Below are 13,925 nucleotides of genomic sequence, written 5' to 3' on the forward strand. Positions count from 1 at the left end.
ATACATTTATGCCACATAGCAGCAGATATAATGGCCTTAGCCAACTACTCAAGACAATGCATCACTAGTGTGATGGCTTGGAATAGTTATCAGTGCTAGCTGGCTAGCTATCTGCTCTCTCACAAGGTATTCTGGATTTTTCCTGACGGCTGTCAGGAAGCTACAGTCAACTAGATTTGTATAAAAGCGGTATCTATGAAAGTGAAACATTATATGATTGGTAGGACACAGTTTTGTGAATAATTTGATTTAGGATTTGCCATTACTGTATCTCCCAGGTTGTGATCTCCAGTATTGTTGCCCATCATGGCAGGAGGCATCACAGAGACCGGGGAGCTCTACTCCCCGTATGTGAGTATCACTATTAGACCCTGCAGTGTTATGCTCATTCTCCTGTCAGGTATTGGTGTGCATAATTTTTTATTTTACAGTATTTTTGTAAAATGTCATTCCATATACGAATTTATACATAAGAACAACAACTTCCAGACACACACTAAAATGACTACATCTCATCTGCCCAGACCCGCATGCTCACACACCCATCCCTAGTGCCTGTATTATTGTTTGCCAGAGTGCTTGTATTATTGTTTGCCACTTGGCCTGAAATTGTATCAATTTGTTTGCTTTTCTCTGTCGTCCATGCTATTTCAATATTTACTTAAATAATTCGATTTTTAAAAAAAGTGTTAATGATTGGTGTATTGATTTGATTTCCAAGTCTTCAGATAAAGTTTTTTGAAGATGAGTGTAAAACTAATAATGACTCAATAATCCATGCTTTCTGGGAATTATATAGTCTGGAAGTTGTTGGCGGAGCTAGAAAGTTGACTGTTATAGGTATTACAATGTTAATGTACTTTTAATCCTTCTGTCTGCATATTTCAAGACATGACATAGGGGGGTGTAGTGAGAGACCCAATGGGCTGGACAATTCTCTTCTCATCACTCAAGACATGACTCCATTGTGCTGTAGGATTTGTGAATTTAGTCTCTCGTGTATATAATATATTCTATATATTAGTTTCTACTGGATTAAGTGTAAATGTTAGTTAACTGTAATGTCGTTAGATATGCTCCAACTTTCCCTCCATCTTGTTCCAACAAGTTATTTTTTTAGGTCTTTGTTCCAATCGTTTTTTTTTCCGAAGAGATTGTCATTTGGATATGGTCTCTGCCAGGTTTTTAGATCTTTTTATAGAGGTTGACAAATGAATAATGGATAGCAAATGCTGAAAAATTATCTAGGCTAAATTAGTTCAAGTTACCTGCATGAGTCCAAAGTCTACACAATATGTGACAAAATCATTTAAAATAGTGATGTGCACCTACTCTCGTATATATTACATTTTTATCTCAAAAAATGTTCATGAATTCTGCCGCTTGAACAATCAGACTTTCAGATCATGCCTTTGTCCGTCTCTGCTTTGACCTTTGTAAAAGCATCCCTTGATCAAAGCGCTGGAAATTCAACACCTCCATGCTATCAAATGAAGCATTCCATACATTGGTCACTACATGGATAGACAACTACACACAATTATAATCACAGCCGCCTATATTCTCCCCCAAGCAGACACATTGACGGCCCTGATTCGGTTAGCGAGTTTATTAGCAAGTGCATAGGCGATGTCGTACCCACCGCAAATTTTAAAACTTTCCCAAACCAGAAACCGTGGATTGATGGCAGCTTTCGTGCGAAACTGAAAGCGCGAACCACTGCTTTTAACCATGGCAAGGTGACCGGAAACATGACCGAATACAAACTGTGTAGCTATTCCCTCGGCAAGGCAATCAAACAAGCTAAGCGTCAGTATAGCGACAGTGGAGTCGCAATTCAACGGCTCAGACACAAGAGGTATGTGGCAGGGTCTACAGTCAATCACGGATTACAAAAAGAAAACCAGCCCTGTCACGGACCAGGATGTCTTGCTCCCAGACAGACTGAACAACTTATTTGCTCGCTTTGAGGACAATACAGAGGACACGGCCCGCTACCAAAACCTGTGGACTCTCCTTCACTGCAGCCGACGTGGGTAATCAAATCAAATTTTATTTGTCACATACACATGGTTAGCAGATGTTAATGCGAGTGTAGCGAAATGCTTGTGCTTCTAGTTCCGACAATGCAGTAATAACCAACAAGTAATCTAACTAACAATTCCAAAACTACTGTCTTGTACACAGTGTGAGGGGATAAAGAATATGTACATAAGGATATATGAATGAGTGATGGTACAGAGCAGCATAGGCAAGATACAGTAGATGGTATTGAGTACAGTATATACATATGAGATGAGTATGTAAACAAAGTGGCATAGTTAAAGTGGCTAGTGATACATGTATTACATAAGGATACAGTCGATGATATAGAGTACAGTATCTACGTATGCATATGAGATGAATAATGTAGGGTAAGTAACATTATATAAGGTAGCATTGTTTAAAGTGGCTAGTGATATATTTACATAATTTCCCATCAATTCCCATTATTAAAGTGGCTGGAGTTGAGTCAGTGTCAGTGTGTTGGCAGCAGCCACTCAATGTTAGTGGTGGCTGTTTAACAGTCTGATGGCCTTGAGATAGAAGCTGTTTTTCAGTCTCTCGGTCCCAGCTTTGATGCACCTGTACTGACCTCTCCTTCTGGATGATAGCGGGGTGAACAGGCAGTGGCTCGGGTGGTTGATGTCCTTGATGATCTTTATGGCCTTCCTGTGACATCGGGTGGTGTAGGTGTCCTGGAGGGCAGGTAGTTTGCCCCCGGTGATGCGTTGTGCAGACCTCACCACCCTCTGGAGAGCCTTACGGTTGAGGGCGGAGCAGTTGCCGTACCAGGCGGTGATACAGCCCGCCAGGATGCTCTCGATTGTGCATCTGTAGAAGTTTGTGAGTGCTTTTGGTGACAAGCCAAATTTCTTCAGCCTCCTGAGGTTGAAGAGGCGCTGCTGCGCCTTCTTCACAATGCTGTCTGTGTGAGTGGACCAATTCAGTTTGTCTGTGATGTGTATGCCGAGGTACTTAAAACTTGCTACCCTCTCCACTACTGTTCCATCGATGTGGATAGGGGGGTGTTCCCTCTGCTGTTTCCTGAAGTCCACAATCATCTCCTTAGTTTTGTTGACGTTGAGTGTGAGGTTATTTTCCTGACACCACACTCCGAGGGCCCTCACCTCCTCCCTGTAGGCCGTCTCGTCGTTGTTGGTAATCAAGCCTACCACTGTTGTGTCGTCCGCAAACTTGATGATTGAGTTGGAGGCGTGCATGGCCACGCAGTCGTGGGTGAACAGGGAGTACAGGAGAGGGCTCAGAACGCACCCTTGTGGGGCCCCAGTGTTGAGGATCAGCGGGGAGGAGATGTTGTTGCCTACCCTCACCACCTGGGGGCGGCCCGTCAGGAAGTCCAGTACCCAGTTGCACAGGGCGGGGTCGAGACCCAGGGTCTCGAGCTTGATGACGAGCTTGGAGGGTACTATGGTGTTGAATGCCGAGCTGTAGTCAATGAACAGCATTCTCACATAGGTATTCCTCTTGTCCAGATGGGTTAGGGCGGTGTGCAGTGTGGTTGAGATTGCATCGTCTGTGGACCTATTTGGGCGGTAAGCAAATTGGAGTGGGTCTAGAGTGTCAGGTAGGGTGGAGGTGATATGGTCCTTGACTAGTCTCTCAAAGCACCTCATGATGACGGAAGTGAGTGCTACGGGGCGGTAGTCGTTTAGCTCAGTTACCTTAGCTTTCTTGGGAACAGGAACAATGGTGGCCCTCTTGAAGCATGTGGGAACAGCAGACTGGTATAGGGTTTGATTGAATATGTCCGTAAACACACCGGCCAGCTGGTCTGCGCATGCTCTGAGGGCGCGGCTGGGGATGCCGTCTGGGCCTGCAGCCTTGCGAGGGTTAACACGTTTAAATGTCTTACTCACCTCGGCTGCAGTGAAGGAGAGACCGCATGTTTTCGTTGCAGGCCGTGTCAGTGGCACTGTATTGTCCTCAAAGCGGGCAAAAAAGTTATTTAGTCTGCCTGGGAGCAGGACAACCTGGTCCGTGACTGGGCTGGATTTCTTCCTGTAGTCCATGATTGACTGTAGACCCTGCCACATGCCTCTTGTGTCTGAGCCGTTGAATTGAGATTCTACTTTGTCTCTGTACTGACGCTTAGCTTGTTTGATAGCCTTGCGGAGGGAATAGCTGCACTGTTTGTATTCGGTCATGTTACCAGACACCTTGCCCTGATTAAAAGCAGTGGTTCGCGCTTTCAGTTTCACGCGAATGCTGCCATCAATCCATGGTTTCTGGTTAGGGAATGTTTTAATCGTTGCTATGGGAACGACATCTTCAACGCACGTTCTAATGAACTCACACACCGAATCAGCGTATTCGTCAATGTTGTTGTCTGACGCAATACGAAACATGTCCCAGTCCACGTGGTGGAAGCAGTCTTGGAGTGTGGAGTCAGCTTGGTCGGACCAGCGTTGGACAGACCTCAGCGTGGGAGCCTCTTGTTTTAGTTTCTGTCTGTAGGCAGGGATCAACAAAATGGAGTCGTGGTCAGCTTTTCCGAAAGGGGGGCGGGGCAGGGCCTTATATGCGTAGCGGAAGTTAGAGTAACAATGATCCAAGGTCTTTCCACCCCTGGTTGCGCAATCGATATGCTGATAAAATTTAGGGAGTCTTGTTTTCAGATTAGCCTTGTTAAAATCCCCAGCTACAATGAATGCAGCCTCCGGATGAATGGTTTCCAGTTTGCAAAGAGTTAAATAAAGTTCGTTCAGAGCCATCGATGTGTCTGCTTGGGGGGGGATATATACGGCTGTGATTATAATCGAAGAGAATTCTCTTGGTAGATAATGCGGTCTACATTTGATTGTGAGGAATTCTAAATCAGGTGAACAGAAGGATTTGAGTTCCTGTATGTTTCTTTCATCACACCATGTCGCCTTAGTCATAAGGCATACGCCCCCGCCCCTCTTCTTACAAGAAATATGTTTGTTTCTGTCTGCGCGATGCGTGGAGAAACCCGTTGGCTGCACCGCTTCGGATAGAGTCTCTCCAGTGAGCCACGTTTCCGTGAAGCAAAGAACGTTACAGTCTCTGATGTCCATCTGGAATGCTACCCTTGCTCGGATTTCATCAACCTTGTTGTCAAGAGACTGGACATTGGCAAGAAGAATGCTAGGGAGTGGTGCACGGTGTGCCCGTCTCCGGAGTCTGACCAGAAGACCGCCTCCTTTCCCTAAAACATTTAAACGTGTTAACCCTCGCAAGGATGCAGGCCCAGATGGCATCCCCAGCCGCGTCCTCAGAGCATGTGCAGACCAGCTGGCTGGTGTGTTTACGGACATATTCAATCAATCTTTATCCCAGTCTGCTGTTCCCACATGCTTCAAGAGGGCCACCATTGTTCCTGTTCCCAAGAAAGCTAAGGTAACTGAGCTAAACGACTACCCCGTAGCACTCACTTCCGTCATCATGAAGTTCTTTGAGAGACTAGTCGACCAAATCACCCTGGGTCTCGACCCCGCCCTGTGCAACTGGGTACTCAACTTCCTGATGGGCCGTCCCCCAGGTGGTAAGGGTAGGCAACAACATCTCCACCCCGCTGATCCTCAACACTGGGGCCCCACACGGGTGCGTTCTGAGCCCTCTCCTGTGTACTCCCTGTTCACCCACGACTACGTGGCCATGCACGCCTCCAACTCAATCATCAAGTTTGCAGACGACACTACAGTGGTAGGCTTGATTACCAACAACTACGAGACGGCCTACAGGGAAGAGGTGAGGGCCCTCGGAGTGTGGTGTCAGGAAAATAACCTCACACTCAACGTCAACAAAACAAAGGAGATGATCATGGACTTCAGGAAACAGCAGAGGGAGCACCCCCTTATCCACATCGACGGGACAGTAGTGGAGAGGGTAGTAAGTCTTAAGTTCCTCGGCGTACACATTAAGGACAAACTGAATTGGTCCACCCACACAGACAGCGTGGTGTAGAAGGCGCAGCAGCGCCTCTTCAACCTCAACCTCAGGAGGCTGAAGAAATTTGGCTTGTCACCAAAAGCACTCACAAACTTTTAACTCCAGCCACTTTAATAATGGAAAAAATGATGTAAAAATGTATCACTAGCCACTTTAAACAATGCCACTTAATATAATGTTTGGTTAGATTACTCGTTGGTTATTACTGCATTGTCGGAACTAGAAGCACAAGCATTTCGCTACACTCGCAATTAACATCTGCTAACCATGTGTATGTGACAAATAAAATTTGATTTGATTTGAAGACAGACTCTCCTGTTTCTCCGACCAAATGCAAGATGCTGCCAAAGCCACCCTAAGAGGTCATCTGATTGTATATGATTCCTCAGAGAAAAAAGCAATGGAAGCACACAGGTTAGAGCTTGAGAAGGAACTGGAAGTACATAAACAATCTCCAGACAGCGCCTCCTGGATTCAACTTAAAGCAGCCAAAGCAAAACTAAACTTGGACTATACTCGAGAGATATTGCATACCAATTAAAAAAGAGCAGTCTGAGCACACAATCATGGCCATCCGAATAGAAGATGACGAGGTCACATATGATCCAAATAAGATACATTTAACTTTAAAAAAAAAAGAATTCACAAAGCTTTTTGGCCACTAAAAAATAATTACCATATTGCTCAACGAGACTAAACAGTCTTCTTCCTAAAATAATAAAAGTGTACCAAACTGGATTTATTAGAGACAGGTACTCTTTAAAAAAATATATATTTTACCCCTTTTTCTCCCCAATTTCGTGGTATCCAATTGTTTTTTTAGTAGCTACTATCTTGTCTCATCGCTACAAATCCCGTACGGGCTCGGGAGAGACGAAGGTGGAAACTCATGCGTCCTCCGATACACAACCCAACCAAGCCGCACTGCTTCTTAACACAGCGCGCATCCAACCTGGAAGCCAACCGCACCAATGTGTCGGAGGAAACACGTCGCAGCCGGTTACGACAGAGCCTGGGCGCGAACCCAGGGTCTCTGGTGGCACCACTGCGCCACCCGGGAGGCCTTGAGACAGGTACTCTTTTGATAACATTCGCCGTCTTTTTGATATTATAGATCAAGTAAACGCACGAAAGACCCCTGTTCTGCTGGCTTCACTGGATGCTGAGAAAGCGTCCAGTGGGCTCCCGAGTGGCGCAGCGTTCTAAGGCACTGCAACTCAGTGCTAGAAGCATCACTACAGACCCTGGTTAGATTCAAAGCTGTATCATCAAATTTATTTATATAGCCCTTTGTACATCAGCTGATATCTCAAAGTGCTGTATAGAAACCCAGCCTAAAACCTCAAACAGCAAGCAATGCAGGTGTAGAAGCACGGTGGCTAGGGAAAAACTCCCTAGAAAGGCCAAAACCTAGGAAGAAACCTAGAGAGGAACCAGGCTATGTGGGGTGGCCAGTCCTCTTCTGGCTGTGCCGGGTGGAGATTATAACATAATGACCAGCATGGTCCAATAATAATAAGGCAGAACAGTTGAAACTGGAGCAGCAGCACAGCCAGGTGGACTGGGGACAGCAAGGAGTCATCATGTCAGGTAGTCCTGAGGCATGGTCCTAGGGCTCAGGTCCTCCGAGAGAGAGAGAATTAGAGAGGGCACACTTAAATTCACACAGGACACCGAATAGGACAGGAGAAGTACTCCAGATATAACAAACTGACCCTAGCCCCCTGACACATAAACTACTGCAGCATAAATACTGGAGGCTGAGACAGGAGGGGTCAAGAGACACTGTGGCCTCATCCGAGGACACCCCCGGACAGGGCCAAACAGGAAGGATATAACCCCACCCACTTTGCCAAGGCACAGCCCCCACACCACTAGAGGGATATCTTCAACCACCAACTTACCATCCTGAGACAAGGCCGAGTATAGCCCACAAAGATCTCCGCCACGGCACAACCCAAGGGGGGGGGGGGGGGGGGGGCGCCAACCCAGACAGGAAGATCACATCAGTGACTCAACCCACTCAAGTGGGTTGATTGGGAGTCCCATAGGGTGGTGCACAATTGGTCCAGAGTTGTTAGGGTTTGGCCGGGGTAGGCCGTCATTGTAAATTAGAATTTGTTCTTAACTGACTTGCCTAGTTAAAGTAAAGGTCAAATAAAATAAAAAGAAACGTTCGACAGGATGGCGTGAAGCTTTCTGTTCTCAGTCTTAGAAAAGTTGAATATGGGCCCAAACTTTATCAAATGGATGGTGGTGTCTACTAATGGTCTAAACTCTGAGATTCTCTTTGGGATGGGGCACAAGACAAGGATGCTCGCTGTCTCCTCTCTCTAAGTGGATGATGTCTTACACTACATATCCAACCCTGAGAAATTCCTCCCTTCCATTTGAGACACAATTTCTCAGTACAGCAAGTTTTCAGGATATAAGATCAATTTGAATAAATCCATTGTTTGCCCTCTCAATCTTACCGGCTCTATGGAGACACTCTGCCCGTTCCAATGGAAGACACAGGCTTTCAATACCTTGGAATCTTCAACTACTTCTCCTGGATCGAATCAAGAATGACCTCCGAACCTGGATCTCCCTCCCAATTAGCTTAGTCAGAAGAATCAATGTTATCCATATCAACATCCTCCCTAGATTGAACTATTTATCTCCCTCACCAACTTTAAACATCTGGTATCTGAGCAGCTAACCGATCCCTGCAGCTGTACATAGTCTATCGGTAAATAGCCCACCCAATTTACCTACCTCATCCCCATACTGTTTTTATTTGTCTACTTTTCTGTTCTTTTGCACACCAGTATATCTTCATGCACATGACCATATGATCATTTATCACTCCAGTGTTAATCTGCTAAATTGTAATTATTCGCCTACCTCCTCATGCCTTTTGCACACAATGTATATAGACTCTCTTTTTTTTCTACTGTGTTATTGACTTGTTTATTGTTTACTCCATGTGTAACTCTGTTGTCTGTTCACACTGCTATGCTTTCTTGGCCAGGTCACAGTTGTAAATGAGAACTTGTTCTCAAGTAGCCTACCTGGTTAAATAAAAGTGAAATAAATAAATAGATAATTTATTTCAGATGCTTCCATGCTATCTCCCAGTTTCATTTTTCAAAACAACCAACCAACGCATCACTATTATTCAAAGATTTGAAAGAAAAGCACTTTTTTTGTTCATTAAAGTAATATAAAATTGATCAGAAATGCAGTGTAGATATTAATGTTGTAAATGACTATTTTAGCTGCAAATGGCTGATTTTTTTTTAAATGGAATATCTACATAGGCGTACTGAGGCCCATTTATCAGCAACCATCATTCCTGTGTTCCAATGGCACGTTGTTAGCTAATCCAAGTTTATAATTTTAAAAGGCTAGTTGATCATTAGAAAACCCTTTTACAATTATGTTAGCGCAGCTGAAAACTGTTGTCCTGATTTAAAGAAGCAATAAAACTGGTCTTCTTTAGACTAGTTGAGTATCTGGAGCATCAGCATTTGTGGGTTTGATTACAGGCTCAAAATGGCTCTAACCAGTATATAAAGAGGAGGGTAAGGCCCCGGTGCACAACTGAGCAAGAGGACTACTATATTTGTGTGTCTAGTTTGAGAAACTGACACATCACAAGTCCTCAACTGGCAGCTTCATTAAATGGTACCAACAAAACACCAGTCTCAACGTCAACAGTGAAGAGGCCTCTCCGGGATGCTGGCCTTCTAGGCAGAAAACAAAATTCTAAGTGACCCAAAACATTTGAACGGTAGTGTATATGGGGCAATAAAAAAAACTTAGAATCAAGTTCTCCACTCTATCAAAACCTGAATCTAAGGGTGGTCATGCCCTTCCCTGCCTTTAAATCAAATTGGATTTGTCACATGTGCCGAATACAGCAGGTGTAGTAGACCTTACAGTGAAATGCTTACTTACAAGCCCTTAACCAACAATGCACTTTTAAGAAAAATACCCCCCCCCCCCAAAAAATAATAAATAAAAGTAACAAATAATCAAAGAGCAGCAGTAAAATAACAATAGCGAGGCTATATACAGGGGCTACTGGTACACAGTCAATGTGCGGGGGCACCGGTTAGTCGAGGTAATTGAGATATGTACATGTAGGTAGAGTTATTAAAGTGACTATGCATAGATAATAACAGTAGGAGCAGTGTAAAGGGTGGGGGGCAGTGAAAATGGTCTGGGTAGCCATTTGAGTAGATATGCAGGAGTCTTATGGCTGTTTAGAAGCCTCTTGGACCTAGACTTGGCACTCCGGTACCACTTGCCGTGCGGTAGCAGAGAAAACAGACTATGACTAGGGTGGCTGGAGTCTTTGACAATTTCGTTCCTCTGACACCGCCTGGTATAGAGGTCCTGGATGGCAGGAAGCTTGCCCCATTTATGTACTGGACCGTAAGCACTACCTTCTGTAGTGCCTTGCAGTTGGAGGCCGAGCAGTTGCTATACCAGGCAGTGATGCAACTTGTCAGGATGCTCTCAATGGTGCAGCTGTAGAACTTTTTGAGGATCTGAGGACCTTTCCAAATATTTTTCACTCTCCTGAGGGTAGTGGTTTTGTCGTGCCCTCTTCATGACTGTCTTGGTGTGCTTGGACCATGTTAGTATGTTATTGATGTGGATGCAAGGAACTTGAAGCTCTCAACCTGCTCCACTACAGCCCCTTTAATGAGAATGTTGGTGTGCTCGGCCCTCCTTTTCCTGTAGTCCACAATCATCATCTTTGTCTTGATCACGTTGAGGGAAAGTTTGTTATCCTTACGTTACACGGGCAGGTCTCTGACCTCCTCCCTAAAGGCTGTCTCATCGTTGTCGGTGATCAGGCCTACCACTGTTGTGTCATCAGCAAACTTAATGATGGTTTTGGAGTCGTGCCTGGCCGTGCAGTCATGAGTGAACAGGGAGTACAGGAGGGGACTGAGCATGCACCCCTGAGGGGCCCCTGTGTTGAGGATCAGCATGGCGGATGTGTTGTTACCTAATATTACCACCTGGGGGCAGCCCGTTAGGAAGTCCAGGATCCAGTTGGAGAGGGTGGTGTTTAGTCCCAGGGTCCTTAGCTTAGAGATGAGCTTTGAGGGCACTATGGTGTTGAATGCTGAGCTGAAGTCAATGAATAGCATTCTCACATAAGTGTTCCTTTTGTCAAGGGCAGTGTGGAGTGCAATAGAGATTGCATCATCTGTTGGGGAGGTTTGCAAATTGGAGTGGGTCTAGGGTTTCTGGGATAATGGTGATGATGTGAGCCATGACCAGCCTTTCAAAGCACTTCATGGCTACAGACCTGAGGTGCTACGGGTTGGTAGTCATTTAGGCAGGTTACCTTGGTGTTCTTGGGCACAGGGACTATGGTGGTCTGCTTGAAACATGTTGGTATTACGGTCTCAGACAGGGAGAGATTGAAAATGTCATTGAAGACACTTGCTATTTGGTCAGCGCAAGCTCAGATTACACGTCCTGGTAATCCGTATGGCCCTGCGGCCTTGTGAATGTTGACCTGTTTAAAGGTCTTACTTACAACGGTTGTGAAGAGAGTGATCACACAGTCGTCTGGAACAGCTGATGCTCTCTTACATGTTTCAGTGTTCCTTGCCTCGAAGCGAGCATAGAAGTAATTTAGCTCATCTGGTAGGTTCGTGTCACTGGGCAGCTCGGCTGAGCTTCCCTTTTTAGTCTAATAGTTTGCAAGCCCTGCCACATCTGATGAGCGTTGGAGCCGGTGTAGTCCGATTCGATCTTAGTCCTGTATTGATGCTTTGCCTGTTTGATGGTTCGTCGGAGGACATTGTGGGATTTCTTATAAGCTTCCAGGTTAGAGTCCCACTCCTTGAAAGCAGAAGCTCTACCCTTAGCTCAGTGCGGATGTTGACTGTCTTCTGATTGGGGTATGTATGTACAGTCACTGTGGGGACGATGTTATCAATGCATTTATTGATGAAGCCAGTGACTGATGTGGTGTACTCCTCAATGTCATCGGAAGAATCCCGGAACATACTGTCTGTGCTAGTTAAACAGTCCTGTAGTTTAGCATCTACTTCATCTGATCACTTTTTTATAGACTGAGTCACTGGTGCTTCCTGCTTGTAAGCAGGAATCAGGAGGATAGAATTATGGTCAGATTTGCCAAATGAAGGGCAAGGGAGAGTATGAGTATGAGAGTTTGTTCGCGTATCTGTGTGTGGATTAATCTACCCATTGTGTCCGATTTAAAAAAATGCTTTACAGCGAAAGCACAACATATGATTATGTTAGGTCATAGCCAAGTCAAAAAAAACACACAGCCATTTTTCCAGCCAAAGAGAGGAGTCACAAAAAGCAGAAATATAGATAAAATGAATCTCTAAACTTTGATGATCTTCATCAGATGACACTCATAGGACATCATGTTACACAATACATGTATGTTTTGTTCGATAATTTGCATATTTATATCCAAAAATCTCAGTTTACATTGGCGCGTTACGTGCAGTAATGTTTTGATTCCAAAACATCTGGTGATTTTGCAGAGAGCCACATCAATTTACAGAAATACTCATAATAAACATTGATAAAAGATACAAGTGTTATTCACAGAATTAAAGATAGACTTCTCCTTAATGCAACTGCTTTACGGAAAAAGCATAATCTGAGAACGGCGCTCAGAACTCAAAACAGCCAGAGGAATATCCGCCATTTTGGAGTCAACAGAAGTTAGAAATTACATCATAAATATTCACTTACCTTTGATGATCTTCATCAGAAGGCATTCCCAGGAATCCCAGTTCGACAATAATCTATCCTGCCGATACAGTGTATAACCCACCAGCTGTATGTTATTCATATCGTCGTTCGTCCACGACTCGGTGAAACACAATATATTTGTTTTTAGTTTTAGTCCCGTTGGTAGGACATATGTGCTTTTAGTTTGTCCAAGTAATTATCCAGCAATTGTATGTTGGCCAATAGCAGGCAGATTAGCCACTCTTTGGCAGATCCTCAAAAGGCACCCCGAACTCCTTCCGCGATACCTCTTCCGTCTCTTTCTCCTTCAAATGACGGGGATGAGGGCCTGTTCGTGTATCTGGAGTAAATCCCTCTCGTCCGACTCATTAAAGAAAAAGTATTCATCCAATTCATGGTGAGTAATCACTGTTCTGATGTCCAGAAGCTCTTTTTGGTCAAATGAGACGGTAGCAGCAACATTATGTACAATTGTACTACTGGTCTGCCCAAATCAGCAACATGTTAACATGGATCACAAACAGACAAGTCATTCATTAATGACTTTCGTGAAGTGGGGAACATACCCAAAACCTTTGATTTACAACACCCTACTAGCATGGAAGGACTGCAAGAAATACCTTGGCATTTCCTCCCAGATATGCTCTCACTTGCCTATAGGAAACAACCCAGACTCGCCAAAGCCCAGAGTGATGCCAACTTTCATCTTTGGCATACTCTCAGGATCAGGACCTATTCAGAACTGTTTCATCAGAACGCAACTACACTGAATTCCTTTGAAGAGCTCTGCAGGGAATTCGATGTGCACATTTTTTGTTCTTGATATCTTCAAATTAGACACGTACTTTCCTCATTCACTTCCAAGGGGAGGTTTAGAGCTGATCTCAAGTTGAGACCCTTCTTGCTACAGCACAATCCATAAAAGGCAAAAACTCCAATATCTATATATTCCTATACGAGAGTGTGGGTTCCTCCTTACTCTTAAAATAATCTGGGAAAAGGACCTTTGTCTGATTATCAGTGATGAGTTATGAGCGGAGGTTTGCGACAGGATATGCTGCTCCTCTACTAATATAAAAATGAAAGTATATACAGTGCCTTGCGAAAGTATTCGGCCCCCTTGAACTTTGCGACCTTTTGCCACATTTCAGGCTTCAAACATAAAGATATAAAACTGTATTTTTTTGTGAAGAATCAACAACAAG

The 13,925-nt window shown here is 44.5% G+C and overlaps 1 protein-coding gene across 2 annotated transcripts in view; it reads left to right on the plus strand.

Annotated features, from left to right (window-relative positions):
• Positions 1–13,925, plus strand: part of LOC110486589 (transmembrane protein 104) — a 101,106-nt gene that overhangs the window by 11,028 nt on the left and 76,153 nt on the right. The window contains exon 2 of one of the 2 annotated variants that reach the window (XM_021558307.2): positions 279–351. The exons of the other annotated variant lie outside the window; for it this stretch is intronic. Coding sequence (XP_021413982.1) covers positions 307–351 — 45 coding nt within the window. The 5' untranslated portion in view covers positions 279–306. The remainder of the gene's footprint in view (positions 1–278; positions 352–13,925) is intronic. 2 annotated transcript variants of the gene reach the window in all.

Source organism: Oncorhynchus mykiss, chromosome 13, assembly GCF_013265735.2.
Source record: "Oncorhynchus mykiss isolate Arlee chromosome 13, USDA_OmykA_1.1, whole genome shotgun sequence".
In the NCBI taxonomy this organism is placed as follows: domain Eukaryota; kingdom Metazoa; phylum Chordata; class Actinopteri; order Salmoniformes; family Salmonidae; genus Oncorhynchus; species Oncorhynchus mykiss.